Below are 26,151 nucleotides of genomic sequence, written 5' to 3'. Positions count from 1 at the left end.
AAAAATATTCTGCATATGTAGAGCTTGCAATTATATACTGTGCAGAAATGACACTAAAAGATCAGGGAACTAGACGAAGCCCTCTCAGTCAGAAGCCTTATTACCTTCATATCAACCACACCGACCTCCACTCCCTGTGAGAGCCAACAAACCACCGAACACCCTGAAAGTGTTCCTATGTGACTATAGGGGTTGACGTGGAGGAAGTGGCGGTTTCTAGCTGGAGCCCCTTGGCCACCACAAGTTCTTTCCAGACACTTGATGTCCCGGTTTGTTTTCTCTTCAGTCAGAGCGTGGTGTGTCGGCTGGTCAACGGCCAGAGTCTGTCAGGAAGGAAGAGAGCGTCCGCAAACTGTCCTGCGGTCAGTCACACATCCAGTGCAGTCCGCCTGTGTTTGTGTGTGACGCGGAGAGATAGAGCAGATTCCACTAAAGGTCGAACTGTACTCCATCCACACACATGCAGTTACAGCTGGAAACTTCCTGACTTTGCCCTCAAGTATGTGAGAAATGTTTCCACATCTATGACTAGATGTACACTGATCAGCCACAGCTTTAAAACATTTACCTGCTTTAATGTTGTGGCTGAGTGATGTTACATACAGCTTAAAAAGATGTGCCTGCTCTAATACTTTTTGGCAATATTGTGGTCTTTACTTCATGCTATGTGTACTGCAGCCTACATAAACAGTTAAAAGCACAAAATGTACCATGCAATCCATGATACTCTTTCCATTCCCTGTCTTGAAATCTAATACTAAAGTCCAAGGTTGTGAAGAGAGAAATCCTTGTAAGTTGCCTGTAATAACAGGAAATAGATTTTCATGTTTGATGCAGTTTCATATGGCTCAAGCCAATTTCCTACATCTGCTCAAAGTTTTGTCTATACCTACTAATTCCACAAATGTCTGTCTGTATTTGGAGCATGTCCCGAGAAGCGATCAGCTTTTCTAAACTGGGCATGTGTATTGTAAATGGCCCAAGGAAGTGCATGGTTGAATTTGCGATTTGGACACACAATTCCTTCAATACTAAAAAAATTTAATAAAAACAGTGCCTTGCAGTCAGTGAGGCCTGGACAGCGTACTATCAGTCAGTCTGTGGACTGAGTTGAAAATGTCTCCTTTTACGTCCTCGGATAAACTACATCAGTGGACGGCAACTGGCGGCCAGCATTCCAAAAGTCAGAAATAATGTCCTGCCAGATCATTTTGATAATTTCATAATTTTCATTTCACCATATCAGACTGAGACAGACATTCACAGGTGTTCTGAGAGCTGATGTCATGGCAACCACATTCATAAAATCACTTTCTCTTTAGGAAATTGTCTACGAAATAAAAGCATATATTCATTGTTGCTGCAATGCTTAAATCGAGTGGAATTACAGAGCTTTTATTTTGAAAAGTTGTGAACTTTGGTATGAAGATTGTTCCAATTGTTTTGCATATCTCTGAAATATGAAAGACGTATGTATAAACCACACATGAACAGTAATAAAGCGAATTGAGTTTCATTTTATGAAAAACATTGACTTTAAAAACACATAATCTGGTTGATCATATGCAACCAGTATTACCACAGGCCAAGCAAACAGCCCATTCCAAATAGGAGTGTTTAGAGCAAAACTGCTCTAGTACTTTGACAGTGTCACCAGTAATAAAAGGTTCAGCTTTAAAAGGTTTATCTTTAGTCGTAATAGACAGAGAGGAAGGGGAACATGTGTACAGTGTGTTCAAGAGAAACAGTTAAAATGAAGGTTGGTTTCTGACGGACACAGACACAAAGCTACAGAAATCTAAAAAAGTGCAGCTGGTTTGAGGCCAGCGCTGAACCAATCGGTCGTCCGTTTGGAGCACCCACGCTGCCTTACACAGCGAGTGAGGCCCAAAGGTAATATTTAGTGATGCATGGGTACACAGCCAAACTCCAAACACACCTCGCTCCGAAACAAAAGTTGGACGCCGGAGAGAAACCAAAGAACAAAACATGTGGACTCTTTTTTTTTTTCCTCTTCTTTTCTTTCTGCCCAGTAAAGATGTGAGACTATAAATATTAGCCTACTACGATCTACTGGGCGATCACAAGGATATTACTGGATTTGACTTGACATCCACGCAAGATTCAAAGTGACGAAACCATCACATTTTTAAATCCAGAGACAGAGATTGAAAAAGCAGGCTGGAAGACTTGACCATTGTGTCTTTCATTTTTTTTTTTTCACCATGTTGCATTCAGTGAGTAACATTCACGGATGCTCTCTGTCGCTGGTGTTTGCTGTCTGCTTGTCCCTCATCCTTCTGTTGAACAGCAGATGCTCAGAAGCATCTCTATACCACAAAAAAGGTAAGAATTAGTTCTGTTTCTCTGCAAAATTATCTCTCCGAATCACTTCCACACCCTGGCCCCTGGGTTGCTCGTTTTGCCTAGAGAGCATATATCAACACTTGCATTGTGACTTATACCTTCAGCCACTAAACCGACCCAAACTGGCTGACCACGGACTCTGTCCTGTATACCCTGACCTTGCATTCAGCCCTGTGGGGCTCCCCACAGCAGATCAGTGTGTTCCTATTGATCCCCTCCTCAAGGTGACAGAACTGCCCCATGAGGAAAGCTCAGCCTGCAGGAATGGGAGGAGAACTGGCTGTGGATGATAGATTTAGCCATTAATGTGCCTGACCTCTTGCACCAGGGCTTTATGTATTCTGCCAGAGGGACGGACATTTATAGCCTCTGCAGGGATTCAATATAAAAGACTTACATATTCACCGAGCAGGTGAAGTGGAGAAGAAAGCTTGGAGAAACTGTATCGCTCATTTCATTTTGTCCACAGGCATCTGCTCAAACAAAGACAAGTTCTACAAACCAGGAGAATCTTTCCGCCGAGGCTGTGACAAGTGCTTCTGTCATGACGCTGGATTCTACTGCTTTGCGTGAGTAGACTATTCAAATCAGGTCATAATAATTGATTTGGGTTATATAAAGCATTGCCTGTGGGCATTTGAAGGTTCTCATGGATATCTCGCCTCTACTCTCCTCGTCCCCTCCTCTCCTCCTCTCCTCCTCTCCTCCTCTCCTCTCCTTGTGCCCTCCAGGCCGATGAAGCCCACCTCGTGGCCTAAGAAGTGTCGTCGGGTCAGTACGCAGTGCAGTTACACATTCGTTTATAAAGAAAACCCACTGGTGGTGTGCCGAGCCTACAGCTGGATAGGATGACACACTGGGACATCTAACTTTAAATGATTTAAATATGTGGATAATGTATGATCTACAATATGTACGTGACTTTTGGACATAATTACCTTAATGATATTTTTGTAATATGTTTAAATGATGACAAGTCAAATCATTATTTGATTCTTATGGTCTTAGGATTAGAGTGCCATCTTTTGTAGATTTCTTGGATGACAATGTTTTATTCATTTTCTTCATGTCTCAAGTGTTTTTGTGAATAATTCAAAGGTCGGCACAGTAAAGTGTGGCATGGCAAAGCACAACACAATTTTGGTCTGATGATGATCATTTTATCAGATCTGAAATTCACACCCTGATGAAGAGAGTAAACATGAGCAGCAGCACAGTTACGATGTGAATCTCATACTGTATGAACAAAAGCGTGGTCATGAACATGGAGGTGAACCATGTTCATATTAAAGAGGCTAATGTTACCAATAGCCTGAACTTTATATTGCCTGCTATTAAAGGCTAATTGGACATAATGAGTAGTGAGTCAACTACTTCAAGAGTGGGCAACGTTTTCCATAAAGTCGTTTTTATTTTTTAACGTGTTAGTCAGCACCAGCCTAAGGGCTTAAACATCTCTGTATGGATTGAGTGACCACCTCTCACAACACTGTCATTTCATCCATTGTTTACATGAAACTTTTGTTAAGTGCAGCATTAAATATTTAAAACAGAGTGAAGGATTCCTCCCCATTGATTATTGGAGCAAGAGACACGGAAGATAACGGTTTTCTGCATGAGAGAAAATAAGAGGAGCACAAAACAGACCAGAAAACATTTTGATCTCTTCAGCTTCAATCAGGTTTCAAATATGATCAGGAGTTTTGTTCTTAAGGCAGCAGGAGGCGCCCTGACACAACATGTTTGATCCTTTATCCCTTTACGGAATATTTAGTGATACTTTATTTTCTTAAATAAAACATTCTGAGGAAGTATTTATTATGACAGCCTTAGTTTGTGCTTGCACACATTTTAAATCCCTCTAATAAAAATGTTTTCACTAACAACATTTTTGATCTGGGTTCATATCAATAAAATAGATTTACAATAGACTTCTACCTGCGCTGCAATTATTCTGTATATATTCATTAAAGCTGTTTATTACACTTTACAAAAGATAAACAAAAAAAACAAATCTAATCACAGTGTCATTCTCTAATTATTTTGATGACATTCAATTTGACTGAATAATACAGTAGCTGCACTCAAGGTTTGCATCAAACTGACATTCTCACACTGGCTCACAGTGTCATAAGAGCTTCTACTTATTGGACTCAATAAGGTCCAACAATAAACAACAAGAAAAGATCTATAAGTATAGTGCGTAGCAGGGCTTCACTGGAGAGGAGAATCTTATTCCTTATTCCTTATTATTATTCCTTCCCTGGTGCTTAGTAAGGACAACAGCAGGAATTAATATACCAAAGCAACGGACAAAGTGTCTTCTAAACATTCAATGGTGCCCTAAAACTATCCAGTTCTTGCTCTTGACAGCATCTGGCTGTGAGGACTGTGGATGGGGATGAGGCCCACATGATGGCCTTCCACTGGGCTATCAGGAGGTCAGCCAGGGGTGGTGAAGGCACTGTGCAGCAGTGGCCCTCTTTTCGGGATGATAATCCAACATGGGAAGAAGGAATTCAGAGAAACCACGGGCCTCCTCCAACCGGAAATGGTATTTTTCCACGAGAACCTCATAAAGGCTCCAGAGCCTCAGCGGACCGACACGACGCAGGTCACCTGGTCGGGAAAATATTTGGTGTCACAGTATTTGGATTTTTTCCCTCAAGATCCATTAATTAGTCCCAGAGAAAACAGTGAAAATATTTTTTTTAAAACCATCCTGGACCTGCCCCTTGTCTGGAGCTGCACCAAATTTTAATTGGTTCTTTCTTGACCTATACCACATCTTTCTACCAAGTTTCATCAAAATCTGTTTTATAGTTTCTCTGGTAAGCGTCCTCACAAACAACCCAACAAACAAACAGACAGGGGTGAAAACATGACCTCCCTTGCGCAGGTAACTATAAACTGATGTGCAGTGAAGAAGGTAAGTGGAGTCATACAACCTAACCAAGTCCAAATTAAGTAGGAGTCTCACCTCTGCGCCCGAAGTAATCTGCTGAGTATTTGCCCGACAAGGCAACAGCTGGTGGGATTTTACCCAGGAGCTCCGTGATCTGGGCTATGTGGTCTGAGAAGGACGTAGAGAACAAACACACACATGAAAGCTCAAGACACTTAATGCTACACTACACACAAGCATGCACTGCTAAGCAATTACAATGCAGCTACAGTGTAATCTCATTTAATCCCGTGCCAGTACTTGTCACACTTATGTTAATGTCAGTACACTGTAATAGAGTTTACCTTCCTCCAGGGAAATGGACTCGCAGGCTTTGGGTTCAAACAGCGAGTCTCCAGTGACAAACTCAAAGGCCTGAGAGAATGCAAGAGAAAATGAACAGGTTAGATCTGTGGCCAAGTAAACATCTATAAAGAGGAACGATCTCAACCATGACTGTTGACTCCACTTTTTGTTTGTTTTTGACACCAACTGTTGCAATCTGTATCACAAAGTTTAGACTACAGGATTCAGTTACTCCACCACTTTTTTCTTCCATATCAACATTCATGATTCCCAGAGGGTGACTCCTAATAAACGTGTCGAAACTTTTCTATACGTTTTTTTTTTCATGCTCATAACATAATAATTCCTGCAGATATGAAAACCTTAATTTTGACACCACACCCTGGTCAGTCATTACATTTACTTCACCTCAACTGTTATAAAACAATTGAAACCTATTTAAGAAGCTAGTGTTCTTTTCAATTAGAAAAGGTGAAATACGGGGTACTTCAAGGCTCAGTGTTAGGTCCATATTTGTTTATTTTGTAAATGTAAGCTCTCCAAAATATTAGAGCTATTGCTGTTTGCAGATTATGCTAATTCGTTTTGATCTCATAAAAAACTACGAATCAAAGCAAAAATTTAAAAATATTTAAGTACTGTATAAAGTTAGAGTTTACTTAATCAGGCTTCATTGTTGCAGAGACAGTCTTTGCATGGTTTTTCCCTCACCGTGCAGGCAACACTCCAGATGTCAGCAGGTGGACCATACTCAGATCCCAGTAAAACCTCTAGTGAGCGATACTGTCGCGTCTGGATTTCTTCACAGAAATGTTTGTACTGGGTCAAGAAAGAAAGAAAGATAGAGCAGGAAAAAAAGATAAATTGTAGTCTTTCATTTTAATGTGCAACATATCTGGGTTTCTAGCTTTAGAGAGCATAAGCATATGAAACAGTGTATTCTGAACATGTAGGTGAACGCTGTGGTCACTGCAAAACCACCCCAGTGGAATCAAGTGGCATTGCTTAAATCCACCAGCGTTTCTTCACCTTCTCACCATAAGCAATGAGGTCCTAATTGTACACAGAATTTTTACAGAGATTTCTATAACTGTTGTTTTTTTCTGTGCTTTTCTCATTGACAGCTACCTAAAATAATTGCAATGGTTTCCATCCTCTTTGTTCTGAGAACAGCTTCCAGTTGCAGATAAAGACAAAGCTATGAGAGCAGTGAGAGTGAACCAGAACAGGAAGGTTTAGCTGGATGGGTAAAAGCTGAAGGAAGCTGCAGATTCAGGTAATATTCTCGATCAAATAACATTATGAGAGAGAAATGCAAATCAATCTGCATTTTCTCAATGATTGGTTAAATTTTGCTTTACATTTGAAACCTGGCTTGTGTCACATTGTTTTCAAATTATACTTTAATGCATTTTTAAAAAAATATACTTGAATTTTTACTTAAATTTTGTTCTCATATTTAGGTTATTTGAGTAGGACCAAAGAGATGGACTCTTCTATTCAACATACAAACAAACAAACAAACAAAACAAAACTATCACCCACTATTAGCACTGGGCTAATGTGATATATCAAGCTTTACAGTGGCCGTATGTAAAGTATAGAGCTACTGACCACCCAGCAGGAGCTGCCCAGGTCAGCAATCTTCACTTTAATTTCCTTCAAAGTGGAAGGGTTCACAGGCTCCTTCTCTGAAAGAAACAATAAATCATATAGTACAACATCTTATTCAGTCCAAGAGGAAATGTTTTGTTCCACATTCAACTATTAGTTCATCTCTGATATGTCTTTGCTTGAGTACAGGTCAAATTATTCTGAGAAACATTTTCTTATATCTAACTAATGTATTTAGACCTAACATTTACAATATACCCAACACCTTAGTACTATACCCAGCACATATTGTTTATTAAACACCATTACATTGGAATAAAGCAACTGTGTACTCTGCTTTGTAAACATATTTGATGAAAACTCGTGCAGCTCAAAATTAAAACCAGAGAATTTGCTCTTAAAGTCTCCAGCACTTGTAGCAACAACAAAACCAACTGTGCCTGTTGACTTGGAGGAAGACTCGTTCCCAGTCAGTAGAGAGGAGGAGCTACTGGCCCCTGCTGGTACGTTGTGAGACTGCACCTCCAGGCACAGCATGATGTTCTCTGGCTTGATGTCAGTGTGGATGATTTTACACCGAGTGTGCAGGTAGTCCAGGCCTTGCAGAACCTAGTGAAAACACAGAATGGCTATCGTGATGTTTCCTTCTGTAGTTTCATATTAAGTATACAGACACAACAGGGTTATCAATCTGCTAAGGGCTGCTGAAGACGTGAGACCAAGTACACAACATCCGGTTGATGACGCTTCCCGGTCAGCTCGCTCTCTCTCGCTGATGCGGTTTTCTTACTGACGCGAAAAGACATAGGGGAGGTTTTGTAATTATTATTTTGTAAACCCCTCACACTTAAGGATTATTTGGGCAGATAATCAGCACCGATTGACCCCCTGTCGGAAAGGACTACAGTGAATGTCTGAAAGGGAAAATCTGGTCTCAAATTGGCCCATTTATCCTCTAATGTGCAGCAGCCATTATCTAACCCGTGGTAAAAATGCTAATTACTGTATTTTACAAAATGTAGTACAATTTATGAAATTTATCTTTGGTATTTGGATTTAATTCTAAGTTATGAAAGATTTAATCAACTGCAGCTAAGTGGTTCTTCTGCATTTTATTATATTTACTTGATTTACAAACAACCAACATCCCAAAATAGATCCACTCCTTTCAGTGAAATGCAGCATCCTCTCGGTATGATTAACGTCCCGCTGCCAATCGGATAATAATTTCATTGGGGATGCTTTTACTTTTGTTAACAACTCTTGCACTTTACCTGAGTAAGAATTTGTTTGACCCACAGTCGTGACAGTCCTGGATCCCCAAAACATAGCTGCCAGCATCTCAGGTCAGGCCCCAGAAGCTCCAGCACCAGGCACATGTCTAACCACCAGGTGTTAAGATCAGAAATACAAACCAAACCACTGTATGATGTAATACTGTAATGTATCAGAGAGCAAACATGCAGAGATACATGTTTTACTAGATACATTTACTTAATGCTTGCGTATACTGTAGACACACGTTTACTGTACACAAGCACACACCTCCACGCATTACAGCTCCTCAGCACTCGGTGTCAGGTTTAGAAATGACAGGCTGTAAAAAGGATACGGATCCCGTTGACCCCAGCCAGCTTGAAGTCATCGAGCAGCTGAACTATCCTTGGCCTGGAGGGATGACAGCTCGAAGGACCACAGGCCTGATGACAGAGAGGAGGAGAGAGAGGAAGATGAGGAAGACAATGAAGAAGAATAGGGAGAAATACAGAGGGTAAGATGGTAGGAAAATGAGGAGGAGCAGAAGGTGAGTTATTGGCATGAAAGAAAAGCAGAGAGGGAGTTAACGAGAAAGATGTGTTAGGGTGGAGAAACACAAGGTCACTTACATATCGTAGGAGAGCCAGCTCATCCTGTCCCGCCTGGGTGAAGCCTGCTCCGCTCTTCAGCACCTTCACAGCTACGTGTCGACCAAGCCTGCTGACATAGACACCACATCAGAATACAGAACCGTCCACTCTGCTGAATCCAAGAGGAGCTGTGATGTAGAGTCATACAAACATGTTTTACATCTTGATCGTCTTAAAATCTTTCATAAGAAAAAAGGAGGATGAAAGGAGGTTAGAAAAGGTAAGGGGGTTGTTATGTATGATACAATCTGATACAATACGATACACTATGGTAGATACAACATGTCACAATGCCATATGTCATGGTACGATATGATTTGATACGGTATGATACGATTTATGATATGTTATCAAGACTATACAATACGGTACAGTATGATACAATACAATATGTTACTGTACTGAACAATAGGATACAATATGATACAACATATGTTACGCTAAGGTACAATATGATACGTTTTGATATGGTATGACTCCATATGTTATTGTAAGATGTGATGCAATACGATATGATGCAATTTTATTTTTTCTTCTTTGTTTTTAGTAGTACATAAAAGGTTGCCAAATTAAAATAAAACATAAGTACCATTCCCCACATTAAGTATTTATTTTTCTAAATGAAAAAGAAAGTGAGATATACGATTGGATACAGCCCCTGTCCTCAGCCCTAAAAGTAAACTTAATAACCGTACCTGAGGTCCAGACACATCCAGACAGTGGAGAAATAGCCCCAGCCGAGCTTAGACACCACCTGATACCTTCTGTTGAGGGTGTCGCCGATCTGGACAGGGTGGTACCCACCTGAGGAGACGAGACACAGCCGAAATAGAATAATAAACAAGGCAAAATTATTTTGATGTCAATATGAGTCTGTTTAATTAGCTTTAACTTTGACAACAGGGTGTTTCTCTATGTGACTGAAATGTAAAACCTTTTCATCATACTCTTTTTTTAATTTGGTGTTTTTCTGGGCTTGAAGAGTTCTTCAACTTCCTCTAAACAGTAACGTATCTGTGGTGAGTGAGACATTCAAATCTGCCAGCGGGACACGGAAAAAAATGATGCGTGAGTCCATATTAGTTTCCCCCCAGCCAGCATGACACACCTGGACCAGCGCCATGTCCTGGGAATTGCGGGAGATCTCGAAGTTGAGTCTCAATTTCTATTAAAATTGAGCATGATATAAGATCGTTTGTGATTTATTATTGTGTTAGGTGTCTGTGGTATCATATACTCAGCAACGTATCTGCCTTTAAGGGGTACGCACGCAGAGACTGAGGTCAGAATGGAGAAAAAAGGAAAAAAAAAGATATCGCTGGCTTAAGTGACCTGAAGGTGTGCGCGAGTTGCATGCATTAAGAGGCATTTACACCTCAGATTAAAGAAATATGTACCACATTGCAGTACAAAGTAGTACATATGTATTGTAGTACTACAGTGTAGTACAATTTTGCAGCTGACCAAAGACTCTCATAGTAAAACAAAGTAATATGATTATTTCTTTTACAACTCTTTGGATTGCAATGTAACAACAAATTGATATGTCTGACATGTCATATATGCCGTAGAATGTAGAGGTGTACAGCTGCAGTTGCTTCATTCATACCACTGGATACTCTACACTGATGGTGTAGAGCAGCTCGACTCAGTGCGAGCTGCTCTAAAGGGACGGAGAGGCTGCGTGTAAAAGGTGAAAACGCGGCGATGCTGGCAGCAGCAAATGAACACATCTGCAGATGATGGAGTGAGCTGAGAGACTCTGCCGTACCATAACAGTATTCTCTGGGGTCCTCGGAGTCCAGGCTGTCCTTGGGGTCCAGCTGCTCATGGCATCCAAGGGCTTTGAAACTATTAGATGACCCAGCTTCACTCCTACACACACACACACACACACACGCGCACAGGCATGTCACATGAAAACCTTGGTTCTAGTCTTTAGTTTAACTGCCTGTACAGCAAGTGCATGTGAGTGTGTGTCAGTGTTGAGTTGCTGGGGGCAGCTGGGAGAGTTGAACTACTTTTAGAGTTTCCCATAGACTCAACCTGCCATGGAAACTTGTCCTGCTGCCTGGACAAGAGCACGCAAGCAGCGTCGGAAGTTGCACTATTTCTGACTCAGCTCGAAATCATTTTGCAGTATGTCCTCTTGCAACCTGATAACTATGCAACCCAGCTGCTTGGATAATGAATGGACTGAGAAAGTTTGCACCACGTCATGTCTGAAAATACAGATTTCTGTTTGGCTGGAGGGACACACTTGGGAGTTTGACGTAAGGTTACGTTTGTTTTCAGATCACTGTAAAACCTCTAATATGAAGACTTATCAAACTCTAAACTACCATTTAAGTTACCTCCATGATGCCTAAAATATTGCTGGTTCTATTTGTGCACTGCTTTGCTAAACTTAACTGCTGTGATATGCATCGCTGTGGCCTTGGGGATTAAAGAAAAATGTTTCTGGGCATTCTGATGAGATCAAGCAAGAATATAAGGCGGCAATAAAACATTGAATAAGCAAGAAAAACTGTCTCCTTCATTTTGAGTCTTGTTAACGGCTCATAGAATCACTTCCTGTTTGGGAATTTGTCTTAAAACTAAAAGGATCTTTGATTTGTTGCAAAGCTTTTCATCAAATTGATTAACAGAGCTTTTAGTTTGGAAAGAAAAGTGAACTTGGGTCTGGTGATTGTGTCGGTTGCTTAATTGACTTCTGAAATTGAAAAAACAAAAATAACAGCAGTTCAGTAAATCATTAAAACTTATGTATAAATCACACAAATGAACGGTAATGAAGAGAATTCTGTTTCATTTTATGAAACACATTGAATATAAAATTCTTAAACTGTAGCTTTGGAGCATTAACACAGGACGAGAGGACAGCACATCCCAAACAGGCAGGTTAAGAACAGACACTGCAGTAGTTTCAATTAAAAATAGAAAAAGGAAGTCTATTACTCACCTTTGCTGCTGAGCAGCTGTATCAGCTGAGTGGGGACTCCTCTGCATGGTGTGTTTCAGCAGATACAGTCTGCAGAGAGCTGGTATCTAGAGTTAAACAGAGGAGGATATGTGTCGTCTGCAGAGATCAAATCTCAAAGTGAGGAGAGAAACAAATGCAGTAGCAGCAGTGTATGAAGCTGCAGCACCTTTTAATGTTGTCCACTTGAAAACAGTTGAGCAGGTTAGAGGAATAAGGGGGAGGGGTCCGGCTCGATCTCTCAGGAGACTGGGAACAGCAGCACTAGCAGTCAGCAGGATCTAAACATGGAAATCCCCAGCAGCCTCCTAACTGACTGCCTGTCAGGCCTCTACCTGCTCTGCTGTGTGATTCACTCCTGGTCTGAGTCGACCTGAAGCTCACTGTTTCCCTCTATCTGTAGTGCTCTTCCTCCATTTCGGCTTCTCACTTGCTGTGGGAGAGCCACAGCAGAGAGCAGAGGGGCTAAAGATGAGAGGAGTGCCGCGTGAGGCCAAACGGATCGAGGAGGTGAAGGAGCGACAGCTGCTGAACCTCTTCTCCCCCCTCGTCTCATGGGGAGTTTGCCTTCAGGCCACTGGGATCAGAGATGACTAAACCTGGCTCAGGAATGATCCCTGTCTTCCACCACAATATAAAGTATCACAATAAAGGTTTTCATGGGCATGTCACCCATGATGAGGTGTGAATGTGATTATAAGTATTTATGTGTTTACTATAACCTGAAACCCTTAGTTTACTTCAAGAGCTTCAAAAAGAGTTTAGTGAAATAAGAAATATGTGGATCTTGATATACGCCTGCTTTAACCTCCATCGTGCTTCTATGTGTGTGTTTGTGTGTATGTGTGTCAGTCAATCTATCAAAATGTATATTTATAGCCCATGCTCAAGAAACTGCCATTCTTTCCATAGTCAAAACCTCACTGTTAACACTCCCTCTCTGACATGTCCCACATTCTTTAGATAGCACATAGGAAAGTGGGCTGCTGGGTAATAAAGAAACAAGTATAGAGAGAGAGAGAGAGAGAGAGAGAGAGAGAGAGAGAGAGAGAGAGAGAGAGAGAGACACAGAGAGAGAGAGGGTAATGTGTGTGTGTGTGTGTGTGTGTGTGTGTGTGTGTGTGTGTGTGTGTGTGTGTGTGTGTGTGTGTGTGTGTGTGTGTGTGTGTGCGTGTGTTGAGGTGTGAAGGGCCACTCGACCTCACTTGAATAACTGCCCTCTGTCAGATGACATATTATCACAGGTTCTTATCTGGGCCCTTAAACTCTCCTGACCTTAGACAACACTATAGATGAAGTGGCGTCCACTTGCACTGTGGCCATGATGTTATATATATATTTATACAATAGGACAAATGAAACCTATACATTGTCTGAACTTTATATCTGCTGTCGCAATGTTGCAATGTTTTTATAATTTTTTTTTATCAAGCCAACTTTTTCACAAAGTACAATTAAGACCTATATGATCATGTCAAAGAGGGCAGGTACAAAGTGCTTCTCCAAAAGTAAATATAAAATATAGATTAGAAAAAATTTAATAAGAAAATGAATGGTAAAATTTAAACAACAAAGCAAGAACAAAAGGAGGTAAAGTGACTGATGAACAGCCAACATACACAGTTGCAACTAGAGTAGAATGAGAAGCTATGCAAATTAACATTTGTACACACACTTCAGTTCAGTTCAGTTTGGCCTGTCTGACCCCTGACCCCACACAGACTGAAACCTGACCTGCATTAATTTGCTATGAAGCTGCTGCTAATTTCTACACATAGACTCAGCCTGTCCTCGGCTTAACACTTGAACACAGACAGCACATTTCTCATTAAACTATTGCAGTGGTGTCTATATTTCATAGATCACGCTCCGACCAAAGCACACACACAGCGATCACCTGATACTCTGGATGGCAAATGATGTGTTTCGATACAGTTTATGTCTTCTGTTTCTGACAAATAAAACAGCTGTGTCTGGACAAAACAGGCCTTGGAATGTGAATTATTTGAGAAGCCAACAGACCTCAGTGTGAGGCCCACACCAGATGTGTGTGAGGTGCTTATATGTCCAGATTTATAGTCTGGACATAGACATGGAGTTTCTCCAGTCAGGCTCCCTAACAACAGGAAGTAGTTCACATTATGGCTGACACTAAGCGTGTAAGGAGCTTTTTTCCTATCTTTATTCAAGAGCGTGGTCTTTCAATTTAACCGCATTACTTGTTGAATTTATCAAAACCCTGCCCTTGCACTCAAATAGCCCCTGTTTGCACTTACATTTGCTGTGCTTCTGCTCAAACTGTTATCTTGCACTCAGATATATTGTTGCTCACACGGATTTCCTGCGCTCCAGCTTCAGCCCTTCTCCGCACTCGGGCTGCTTTCTGTGCGCTCGTGAATTGTCTGCTCTCAGAATTCTCCTCTGCTCTTGGATTTTTTTTGTGAAACAACCCTGTAAAAATTCCAAAACCAATAGAATGCCAGGTGTAGTGTTGACCACTGGTCAACCAATGAAATGCCATGAAGAGCGGGAGAGGATGAACCTGGTTAAAGAGTAACAGCCCGCACGGGACGCTCGGAAGTAAAGCGAACGCGCCCACAACAAAGGCAGGGATCACATCAATCATTTCATTGGTTGACCAGTGGTCAACACCTCACCTGGTATTCTATTGGTTGGGGAATTTTTAGAGGGTTGTCGCCCCAAAAAATTCCAAGAGCCAAGGAGAAATCAGAGAGCAGATGATGAATGCAAGCACATAATTTGAGCAGAAGCAGAGCAAATTTAAGTGCAAACAGGCTATTTGAGTGCAAGGGAAGGGTTTTGATGAAAATTAATACAAAATCTGAACATAAATTCAACAAGTCATGCTCTCAAACTGAAAGACCACGCTCTTGAATAAAGATAGGAAAAAAGCTCCATAAGCGTGCGCGTCAATTGGTGTCAACACACAGGGTCAGTCTGGAATTAGTCATGATTCACATAAAATTAACCAAACATATTACCTGCATGATGTGACAGCATGGATGGTCTTATTTTCCTATTGTGAGTATGTTACTGTTGTGGGAATTATTAAAGAGGCAGTTTGAGTAATTTGGCAGCTGTTTATTTTTCTGTGAACAGACGTAACTTCAGCCCGGTTGCAACGCATAATAAAAACTCACTCTCCGTCAGTAAATCTATGGTGGCCGACACATCTCACACAAGCTCGTTAACTGAAAACACGAACGCAAAAGCCACAGCACAACTGCCATAGCCACAACACTAATGTAAATGCCACAACACTAATGAAAAAGCCTCAACACAACTGCCATAGCCACAACACAACTGCAAAATTGACTACACAAATGCAAAAGTGACATAACGGACACAACCACAACGGAAGTGAGTGACAACAGATGTTGACAATGGCACAGTGACACAATGAGTTACTTACTGTGGTCATGGATAGATGATTCAAGTGAGCAGTTGTTTATGAAAACCTGGACAAGCCAGTATTTGAGGTGTCTGCAGCACCTGTATCCATAACACCTCAAATAGAGAAGCATCACAATATGCTCACTGTCTCTCAAATGAACACTACGGATGATTACCAGCTCAGCGTAGCAGCAGAGTAACTTCACACATCTGTTTACACTGGGACCACTTTATTGCAACACATTAAGTTGTTATTAGGTTCATCCTATCAATTAGTCAGAGATCAGTAAAGTCAGGATTACTGGGGAACAGATTGTAACTACAGCACGGAGAAATGGTAAATCATCAGAAGTGAGCACAGCAAACAATCTTGACAATCTTTCTTTTTAATGTACAACTTTACAAATCATATTCATCTACTGCCTCTGAAATGGATGCAACATAAAAAATGACACTGAAACTTTGATTTTTACTTGACTTGATCGGCAGATAAAAACAAACCATGAGGTCCAAAGATGACTTTTTACTTTTCTTTAAAGACAAAAAAAAAAATGCAGATGTAACATCTGAAAGAGAGGGACATGAAACCATTATTATGTTTTATTAGTATTTATCTATGTCTGAAAAATGATAACAAACAACATATGCAATAAAATAAATAAACAATAAATTAAAAAATTAAAAAAACTAGGAGTCTTTAATGGCAGAGAAACTGGGAACACAGGCACCTTCGTGTATTCGCCACATTGACTGATTTAGGGTCTTGAGAGAAAAGGAGCGACTTTATTTTGTGAAGGATAAAGAGATAAAGCTTTGCACTGCTAAAATCTGCCATCTGCTCTCAGACCTAATACATGAATACAAATTAAAGCTTAAAATCATGACACAGCTTTTGTTGTCAGTGTGAAATGTTTGTGTGAAAACCAGATATCTCGCAGAACAGACGCTTCCTTCATTTCCTTCACCCTGAAAAAAACCCCCAGACCTTTACACCGATGGCTCTTAGTCACAGTTAGAAACTAAATTTACATGTGGAGCTGAATCAGCTGCAAAGCAGACGAGTGACCACGAGGAGGAGCTGACAGCTCACTGGAGTCGTCGCTGCGTGAATAAACGTAAATCCAAAGTTACAACGTATGATAGACAGTAACAAAACATGTTGTAATGAAATATGAAAAGATCAGTCCAAACTGAAATTGAATGAATTGGACAAAGCAACTGAAAAGCATCTACTATAAAACACACACATATATACAAAATAACTGTAAACTTATGTTGTTAACTTCAATGTTATTTTCCCACAGTAACCTCGGGATTTATGATTCATCAGAAATAAAAGAATATTTTCCCACGCTTCTCTAATGTCATATTTTTTCTACTGTTGTAGGAGTATGTCTGACGCAATACTTTTTTGAAGTGGCAGAGAAAGATAAAATAAATAATGTGGAGTTAATTTCTTTGTGCATTATTATTTATCTGTGCATTTATATCATAATAATCCAGGCTTGGTCTTTTGTGGGTGATAAGATCCATCGTTTTTCACGTTTATGGTGGTAAATGATTGGTTTTGTCAGCATGTTGTTAAAGTAAAAGATTTCATGGTTTCCTTCAGGACGGATCAGTGCATGAGTGAAGAATGAGCAGCTCAGCCAAACTGTCTCAGGTGAAACATACACAAAAACTTTTATCAACAAGGAGAAGATTCACAATAGCAGTAGGTCAGCATGAGAAGACAGCTAGATGTAGCAGGTCCTCAAAATAAAGTCAACTCTGGTTTTCAGTTCAGACTACACAAGGCCGGATCTGTTAATTACAGTAACTAGTGGCAAGAATAAAAAACTACGTGTGTCCTGGAAAACACTTCCACAAAGCAACAAACTGTCCAACAACAGCTGAGTGACCTCACAGAGTAAGACTTGGTAGAATGATTTAAGGAAGCTAAAAGCAGAATAAAAAAAAAAGGCTTTCTGACAGTGTCATTATCTGTTTCGTCCTTTGTGTAAGACTTTTTGACGTAACGTGGTAAAAGTTCCACATTTAAGTTAAAGTTCGACTCCTTCTTTCCCTTTTCCTCCTCGTTCCCGGGTTTTCACATCCAGCCCATCCACAGCGTCTGTTCCTCAGCTCTAAACTAATAACCCTGATGTGAACATGTTCGCCATGATTCATAGAGTCAGAGGAAGATGGGAAAGATCTCTGTTGATATCCGTCTCCCTTAAGTTTAAAGTCATCGTGTGAAATCCTTACGAGGAGAGGTGTCAAAGTTCAGAGGAAGTTTCTGTTTTCATGAGCTTCATTTCACATTTTGTCCTTTTTCTCTCCTCAGAGCAGTGTTTTTCATTAACTCCTTTGGAAATGTGTAGGGAGTAATAAACATGGCCAGCGTCAGTGATCCTCTTCAGATAATTTCTCTCTTCACATACAGTCAGTCTGTCAGAAATGACAGCCGAATCACAATATGTGCCCTCAATGTCTTCTTCTATCTTTTTCTCTCCAGGAGACAGAACCTTGTTTCACCACTGTCCTCTCCTCAAGGTTAAAGGAAGAATCCATCGAGTCACAAGTCGAGTCACAAGTCGAGTCACAAGTCGGTGACTTTGTTTTCTACAGCGGCAGCGATCTGCTGCAGCCTGTAGCCAAGCTGCATCTTCTGAGCCGTGGGGTCCTCTTCTAGCGCTGTGATGATCTGACAGGAGGGAGGAGAAGGTGGATGAAAATCTGAGCATTTTTAGATTTCAAAGTAATAGTGTGTAACTATCTCAATGGAGGTAACCCTTTGTGTCACTGTGGAAGTGAACGGCTGAGGGGATTTAAGGGACATCTATAAACCTGTTCAAAACCTCCTCTCGTGGACAGCCAATCACAGCTTGGCGACTCTTAACTCCAGCACATTCACCAAACTCAAGGTCACAGCCTTTTTTCTCTTATAACGTTCAAAGTGAAAATGATGATGTATGAGCTCAACAGCATTTTTCTTATACTATTATACTTGGACTGGTTAACATGGTATCATATTAGTAGTAAGGCTGTCGTCTCCTGCTCGACTGGTCATTATTATAATTATCACTGAATGTTTACTCAGAGAACGCTCCAAACTAATTGTCACCACGTCAAAGTTGTTGGGAGGCTGAATTTTGTTTACATGGCATCAAGTGTGAACTTGTGCAAACGACTGACCAACCAACACGGCACATCATTTATTGTGAGCATGCAGGCTAACTTGCAAATACCAGCCCTTTATGTTTATTTATAATTCATTCAGGCTCAAATAGTGACCAGGTAAAGTAAACTCCCTGCATTGTCACAGATTTAGTTTATCTAGAGTGAAAAGTGCAGATTTTTTAGTTGAAGAGAGGGTACACAAGATTTTCTTGGTTGACTTTTCCACAAATCTCACTTTAAAACAAGTAAAAACTAGGTAAGGTTAAATCTGCCAATAAAACAGTCATCGACAAGAACTGAGGAGCTTAGTCGAGCCGTGACATAAAGGACCAAACGTTAAGAAGTGGACATCAGCATATCTTTCATCATTGTCATTGAAAACTGCATTATGTGCCATCTGAGCACATAATTGCGTGGCAACAATAAGTACTGGGGGCAGGGCTTAATAAATAGACAATTTGACATCTTTAATAAATGACTGTATATCTACTGCAATACTGCATTATCAGCATTAAATGATTATGACATGTAGACAAGAGTAAAATGCTCTCTAATCCTGTCCAGCAGCCATTTTGTACTCACTTGATCATAGTATTTGTTGATGTACTTATACAGCTCGTGTAAAGCCACCAGGCAGTTGACCTCAGCAGCGTAATTCTGTTTTGGGGAAGTAAAAACAAGAGAGGTGAAGAAATGTGTTGTGGTAGGTAACCAGATGGAAAGATCAACGAAATGAAATGATTTGTGTGTGTTCAAAAAGTTATTCTTATAAAAGAGGAAAAGAGGAGTGAGAAACATACATGGGAGAGTTCTGCTAGAGCGGAGTTCATCTCCTGGTCACTGGCAGAGATGGTCTGACGTATGTCTGCGTAATACCTGGAGAGAGAGAGAGAGAGAGAGAGAGAGAGAGAGAGAGAGAGAGAGGGAAAGAGAAAAGAAAAGCAGGGATGAAGTTCATGTAATTATTGGTGAAAAGAAAACAACAAAATAACACTTTCTATACTTTTATTCTTTTTTAACAGAGGTGGGAAGTAACAAAGTTCAAATACTTTGTTAAAGTAGGTAAGTACAATCTTCAGGGGTATGTACTTGAGTATTTATTTTTTGACAACTTAAGCTCAACATTTTACCACAAATATTTGGACTTTCAACTCCTTAAATTTTCAAAACAGGCTCGTTACTTTCGTTTTAATTCATTTGAGAGGAGTTATCTGTTTTTTTGTTTTGCATCATTGAGCACCACCTTCCTAGCATCATGATTTCAATGGAAATGGAAAATAACACAGAAGAAACTATTTTCTTCTGCATATCATGCACAACAAACGCAACACAACGTAAAAGACGTATCAAGACGAAACAGACGAGAGAGGGAGACTCAGGGCAGAGGTACGTGACATGGAGTAACAACATGGACAAAATGTTGAAGATGAAGCAGAGCAACAAAACATTCCCCATCCCTGGTCTTATTCAAATGAAGAATAATTCATTCAATACATTGTACACATTTACTCCTGAACAATTTGTCAAGCTCATAGATCTTTTCATGTTTTAACCACCGTTTTCATATTATTTGAAATGAGAGTGGTTTAAGGTAACTAGACTTCAAATTTATGTGACATGTTTATGTGACATGCTCAAAAACTCATAAAACTTTGCAGTAAATAAAAAAACTTGATGTGACTGCCATGATGGCGAGGAAAAGAGCTATTTACAATGCAATCGGATCTTCCTCATAGTTATATTCGTGTGTGTGTGTGTGTAAATCAATCAAATTGTATTTTTTATAGCCCATGTAAAGTGAGCTGTGAAAACCAAAACGAGCTGTAGAGGAGCGGCTCACTCTCAGTGGATTCATCATTACAAGCGATAGATAACATCACACATTAGAATTTCTTATTCTCAATAGAAAATATTCATTAGAGTAGCAGTTTTACTGTTCAAATGAGGTGCTGATAATAAAACAGACCATTGATAATGAAATATATGAGGTTAATATTTCATGTACAGATATAAAGCTGCCCTGGACAGACTGGGCAATGACAGAAGTTTATTTGAACACACTTTGAGGACACTTCTACACCAAGGTGAGAAGGTTGACTAGTGGAGGTCAGCAGAGTCAATATTTGAAGTTACTTTTGAGGATGTTAATGAGTCAGTGACATCGCTCATCAGGTTTACCACCCCTAATCCTCCATGTTAGCAGATTGGACATGGGCCAAATTAAAAAGACAAACTACTTGTCACATAACATTTTCTCAAAGATGATTTCTGTATTTTAGGTTCTTCTTATCATACTGATGAATCTTTAGAAGTTCATTATTCCAGTAAGTTGAGTTTCAGTCAGTTATTTGATGCTGTGAAGAAACGTGGAAAGGGTGAAACGTCATGCCTGACAGCTGAGAATGACACACGATTAGTCGAGCACGTCTATCTGTGAGACATTGATACCGCGGCTCTACACCACACTCACTACTGTGCACAAAACGTACAGAAAGCTGAAGATGGCAGCACCCATATTTGGGATATATATATATATATATATATATATATATACATTTTTGATCAAACAGGGAAAAAATTAAGAAAAATGTGTAGAAATAATAAATATAAAATGTAATTAAATTGACTTAAATAAGAAAAAAGGCATAGGGCCTCACTTCTTCCCCCACACCACAGGGCACAAATCAGAGCATGACTAGGTTCATTGGGTAGATCCGCTCCTTTAGTCTTTCAGCAGCTGAGACCCACAAAGCAATATTGGACTCCTTGATACCAAGGACACAAGCAGTGGACGACTCCAAGTAAACAAGACCAAGGAACGTGAGAATCCAGTTGCTCACTGATAGTTCCCATATTTGAGATATTTTAGCCAAATTTTTGTACAATGACAGGAAGTGGAGACGTGTCTTCCAAAATTATATACAGTCTATGGGGAAAAAGTGTGAAGTTACAAGTTTTTTTAATTTAATTCTACTAATAATTTATGGCTTTAAGCAAACACAATTGTTAAGTCGGGCACCATACGTTTATTTATTATTGCAAGATATAAAGTGTGTGGGATTTTATTCACCACTTTAGATCCCTTTATCCGCTTCCATGCACCGGTCTGATGAAAATGACGTGTGAAGGGTTTTTATGTTATGAGTCACTTAAATGGCTTTTAAAATGCACACATTCCTTACATTAAAGATCTCGTCTAGCGATGCCTCAACACTGGTGTAATCTTCAACGTTTAATGTGCAGCAGTCTGCTTTGAGACCATCCATGCATGGGAGCCTCGCAGGCTTAGTCTACACTCTGTCTGGCACTGACAGATTGTCCTCGGCCCTGCTCTCGTTCCCTCCTCCTCCCCCCCCCCCCCTCTCCCTGGTGTTTTTTTTATGCCTGAGGTCAGCGGGGCGCACTGGCTGCCATACTCTTACCTCTCCACCATCTGTTTGTAGCGCGGGATGTCTCTGGCATACAGCAATTTGTTGATGGGAGAGTCCTGTGGGGGGGAGACGAATGGAGAAATGTGTTCTGACTATTACATAGAACAGGTAATCTAATTAATTCACACATTTCAATTTGTATTATTAAACAATAGTTATTACGAGACATTATTTACATTGTGATAAACGACCATTAACTACATGATGTCATGTTCCAATCACTTCCTTTATCCATCCCTGCACAGAGATATGGTGATTTATGTTGTATGGTCACGTTCATTTACAACTGTATCATAATGTCACCTTCTCCTGCATTATCTTTTTGGGGGTTTGTATATGTAATAGCAGATCCCCAGTGTTCCCAGTGAACAGTATTCTATTATATTGACAGTGTTTTGGCTTGGTCAGCTCACCCGCCCCAGTTTGTGGTCGGCGATGGTGCAAGAATCCATGAAGGTTTGGGCTATGACGGACAGCACAGCATCCACATGGTCTGAAGTCTGCACGTCGAAGATGAACTGTGGGTTCTTAAGGATATTGATCCAGAAACGCAGAGGTAAACTGTTTGGACAGACAGGAAAGAGGGTGCATGTATAAGTAGTCATTCCAGCCAAAACATACTATTACACATATTAAGACAAAAATGAAGAATGTGGATCATCTTGTTCTTATACTTTAGTGTAGGTTTAACAAAAAGATGAAATACTTCATCTTCTGGCTCATCACATTATCAGGATGATGCAGGAAACTGTCTATTCCACAGAAAGAGCCACAAAGACTAGCAAATTGCCTCTTTATTGGAGGAGGGAATGTTTGGTCGTGGCCGACTGCCAAGCTGTGGTTGGGTTACATCTGTGTAGTATTCAAACAGAAGCTGCATCCTTGAAGACCGATTTTGTCACAGTGCTACAACTAGACCGTACTATTTAAAAGCGGCAGACAAATATGTCCTTCCATCCCAGAGAAAGGAAGGCTACAGGTGGATCCTTCCCAGCACAATCTATCCCAGGTTTCATTGCGCTTCAGTGACAAACTGTTTTTCAAAGAGGAAATGGTGCCGGCAAGCAACAAGACAAGTGGCATTCAAATATTCTGGGCGTGTCCGACTTAAAAGTTGCTAGGCAACAGCAATAAGGGCAAAACAAGCTGGTGACGGTGACCATGGAAAGCCTCGGTAGACCGCACCGTCACATTTCGGTTTGGCTATCATGGTCTACGCAGGCCATGAAGGATGCGCTCTTCATTGACTGCGTGCTCTGAAGGTCGAGACCCTGAATTGAGACACAGCTTTAGTTTCTCAAGAAACAATGAGATTGGTATTCAAAATTTTAATCCAGAAGGTACAAACCAAACTACAGCGAGCATGGGTTCTCTTCTTCCTAACTTCTGCCCATTTCTTAATTTTTTTCCCCATTGTTCTTGTAATACTATTGTATTTCTCATTTAATCAGGACTTTATTCTTGTTATATATAATATATATATATATATATATATATATATTATATATATAATACTGCATCGTATGATAGATCCAGGAACCCCTGATATATAAAAATACATTGCATGATATTACATACATTCTATAATGTACCTGGTCTAAAATTAAACAGTGGTACAAACCTTGTGTTTATATATTCCAACTGTTGTCCATATGTTCAGTGTGAGTCAGATATTCTTTAACCTTTGGGTGAAATTACCCTTGTGTGTGTTTATAACATTTCTCATACGGAAGAAGTTGGCCTGTGTCCCCTCCCTCTCGTACCTTCCTTACTTATGGTAACCTGCTGCTGGCCGTTTACCTGTTGGTTTTCCAGATGTGGATGGTCTCGGGGTCCGTTATGTTGTGCTGCAGCGCCTGCTCATCCAGCAAGTCGAAAAAGTATTTGACAGCCAGAGGTACGGGACGACTGGTGCTGAGGATCGCAGTGAATAAATCATCCACAAACTTCTGCAGCGTTCCCTGAGACAGAGAGGAGGAAGACGAAGAGATAAACAAAATGTGGTTTCTTTAAAAGGAGCACTGATTTTACACATGACAATTAGTTTGTGAAAATGTTTTCTGTGGCTCTGGAGGAACTTTGTCATGTTACCCTGATGATGTCATCAGCGTTATCTGGGACTGGGTTTAAAGTTTATATAGTGGATTGTGGTGTGGGCTTTAGAAATATATCTTCGAAATTGTTTCTTGTCCAAATTAGCACAAAGGCTTATTTAGACCCATTGAACCAGATAAAATCAATTGCTTAAAAAGAATGGGAGCTCATCATAGTGCAGTAACTCCCTGTAAGTTACACACAGCTGCATTCATACATTCACTGAACTCCAGATGATCTCTTGAAATTATCCAGAGGGGCTTTATGTGAGAAGACAAATATCAGAGTTCGAGGAATTCTTCCTAACATGCAACAGACATGAAACTGAAAAAAACCCCAAAAGAATACAAACATCTCAGGATGAAGAAGAGGAGCGATACACATAGACGACAAAGTCAAAGATGTCAACTTGGAATGAAACAACATTTGAGAGCATTTTGGTGAGAAGGTCTGACACTGGTGTCGATGTGCTGTAAACAAAAACGTGATCTCTGCAGCGGAATTTAAATGTGGTGTCCTGTCTGCTGCACCACCCCTCACCTGAACACTCCAGAGATCTTTCTGTAGTTGTGAATGTGTCTGACCAGAGATTCTCCTAATGCCTTCTTAATATGTGAAAGGCAAACTCTGGAGAATGTCCAGCCCCCATTTCTGAAAACGGCTAGTTTCATAAAAGAAGCTCATCATAAATGACGTAAACTGAAAACACTGGTGCGGCCTATTTACAGTAAGATGGAAAACTCTTAACATTAAGGGTCAGTATAGTACAAGATCAGAGTCATACTATTGGAAAACCAATTATCTGAATACATGAAAAGGACTTGAAAATATTCTCATTTGTGCTGCTGATTCACATCATTATATATGTTTTTTTCATTGTATTAGAAGAATGTAACCACCAACCACATATGTTATGCTAAGATATGAAAAGTGTTTTCAAATGGAGTGATTGATACCATTCACATCATCACTGTTACCTTCATGGAGAGCAGTCGTGTGAGGTAGATCTCGGGGATGGCCTTGGCTCTCTCCCCGCCCCTCTCCCTCAGACTACCTCTCCTGTGTTTGGGCAGCTCGGACTCCTCGTTGGCTTTCACCAGATGCCAGAGCCTCACTCCTCCCTCCTCCCCGTCATCCAGCATAGGGGTCTCTGGCAGGACGACAGACAAATTAGTGTATTTTTCTCGGCTTGGTTGAATGCACATGCAGGCTGAGAATTAAAAAAAAACGGAGGTATTTTTGAAGCAGCGTGATGTGGTTACGTATTTATTTCTATCATTTTTAAAATAAGAAAAAAATCAATCATGTCTGAAAAGGAGAAGGGAGAAGTGAATCCTTATCGAGTGCATGAAACTGAGGTTGTTTGTTTCAACATGCAAACATAAATTCTCAGTTTTATAATCTCTATGATCATCTGAGCCTGAAATGATGCAAAGATTTCAGCTCTGCTTTTCTAACTGACTCTCATCCATACTTCATCCCTTTCAGTGCTTCTGTGTGAACACAGTGAAACAGCGACCTCCCCTGGCTGTTCAGATGATCACCATCTCGTCCTACACGACACAAGATGCTTGCAAGAAGATCTGCACTGATCAACATTCACTCATCCAGTTGACAGGACAAATCTGTTGCTAATGCATGAAAGAGATGATCAGTGTGAAGATCTTGAAAACACATCTACACTGCCTCATTCTCTCTCTGTCTCTCTCTCTCTCTCTCTCTCTCCATACGTATTTATATATATATAAATAAAACCAGGTACATAAATGAAATAATAAAGCCTTATTTATGTTTGAAACCTTCCTTGAGAAAAGAAAGAGAAAAAACGTTAGATTTTCTCTGAATTGAGTTTCCCTTTAAAAGCTGAAGGATAAATAAGAGTGCAGGCTTGAATATTAGATCATGAGGTAAAATAACATCTGTGCAAAGTCA

General features: G+C 40.3%; 2 protein-coding genes and 1 long non-coding RNA gene across 5 annotated transcripts in view; 1 reads left to right on the top strand and 2 right to left on the bottom strand.

The window, feature by feature from the left end:
* Nucleotides 1–4,751: 4,751 nt before the first annotated feature.
* On the bottom strand, nucleotides 4,752–12,520 carry si:ch211-220i18.4 (SRSF protein kinase 3). The gene is made up of 12 exons (XM_034591220.1): nucleotides 12,101–12,520; nucleotides 10,910–11,013; nucleotides 9,834–9,942; nucleotides 9,118–9,205; nucleotides 8,844–8,931; nucleotides 8,506–8,612; nucleotides 7,672–7,840; nucleotides 7,232–7,308; nucleotides 6,329–6,436; nucleotides 5,617–5,686; nucleotides 5,348–5,440; nucleotides 4,752–4,986 (listed from the first exon to the last, which is right to left on the bottom strand). Exons 1-12 carry the CDS (start codon nucleotides 12,145–12,147, stop codon nucleotides 4,802–4,804), a joined length of 1,245 nt encoding a protein of 414 aa, XP_034447111.1. The 5' UTR covers nucleotides 12,148–12,520; the 3' UTR covers nucleotides 4,752–4,801.
* A 2,126-nt stretch (nucleotides 12,521–14,646) lies between these two features.
* LOC117764916 lies at nucleotides 14,647–21,995 on the top strand. Its single transcript, XR_004614477.1, has 3 exons — nucleotides 14,647–14,762; nucleotides 15,712–15,717; nucleotides 21,984–21,995. It is a non-coding gene; the product is annotated as an uncharacterized LOC117764916 (long non-coding RNA).
* The window catches only part of LOC117764911 (plexin-B1-like), a 69,051-nt gene continuing 58,645 nt past the window's right edge, over nucleotides 15,746–26,151 (bottom strand). For all 3 annotated transcript variants that reach the window (XM_034591067.1, XM_034591066.1, XM_034591068.1), the window contains 7 exons: nucleotides 25,197–25,369; nucleotides 23,926–24,086; nucleotides 22,539–22,686; nucleotides 22,117–22,181; nucleotides 19,495–19,570; nucleotides 19,277–19,351; nucleotides 15,746–18,218 (listed from right to left, as the gene is read on the bottom strand). In XM_034591067.1, coding sequence (XP_034446958.1) covers nucleotides 18,114–18,218; nucleotides 19,277–19,351; nucleotides 19,495–19,570; nucleotides 22,117–22,181; nucleotides 22,539–22,686; nucleotides 23,926–24,086; nucleotides 25,197–25,369 — 803 coding nt within the window. In that variant the 3' untranslated portion in view covers nucleotides 15,746–18,113. The remainder of the gene's footprint in view (nucleotides 18,219–19,276; nucleotides 19,352–19,494; nucleotides 19,571–22,116; nucleotides 22,182–22,538; nucleotides 22,687–23,925; nucleotides 24,087–25,196; nucleotides 25,370–26,151) is intronic.

The sequence above is a fragment of the Hippoglossus hippoglossus genome, chromosome 7 (genome assembly GCF_009819705.1).
Source record: "Hippoglossus hippoglossus isolate fHipHip1 chromosome 7, fHipHip1.pri, whole genome shotgun sequence".
Classification (NCBI taxonomy): domain Eukaryota; kingdom Metazoa; phylum Chordata; class Actinopteri; order Pleuronectiformes; family Pleuronectidae; genus Hippoglossus; species Hippoglossus hippoglossus.
This window is presented reverse-complemented; position numbering and strand designations above follow the sequence as displayed.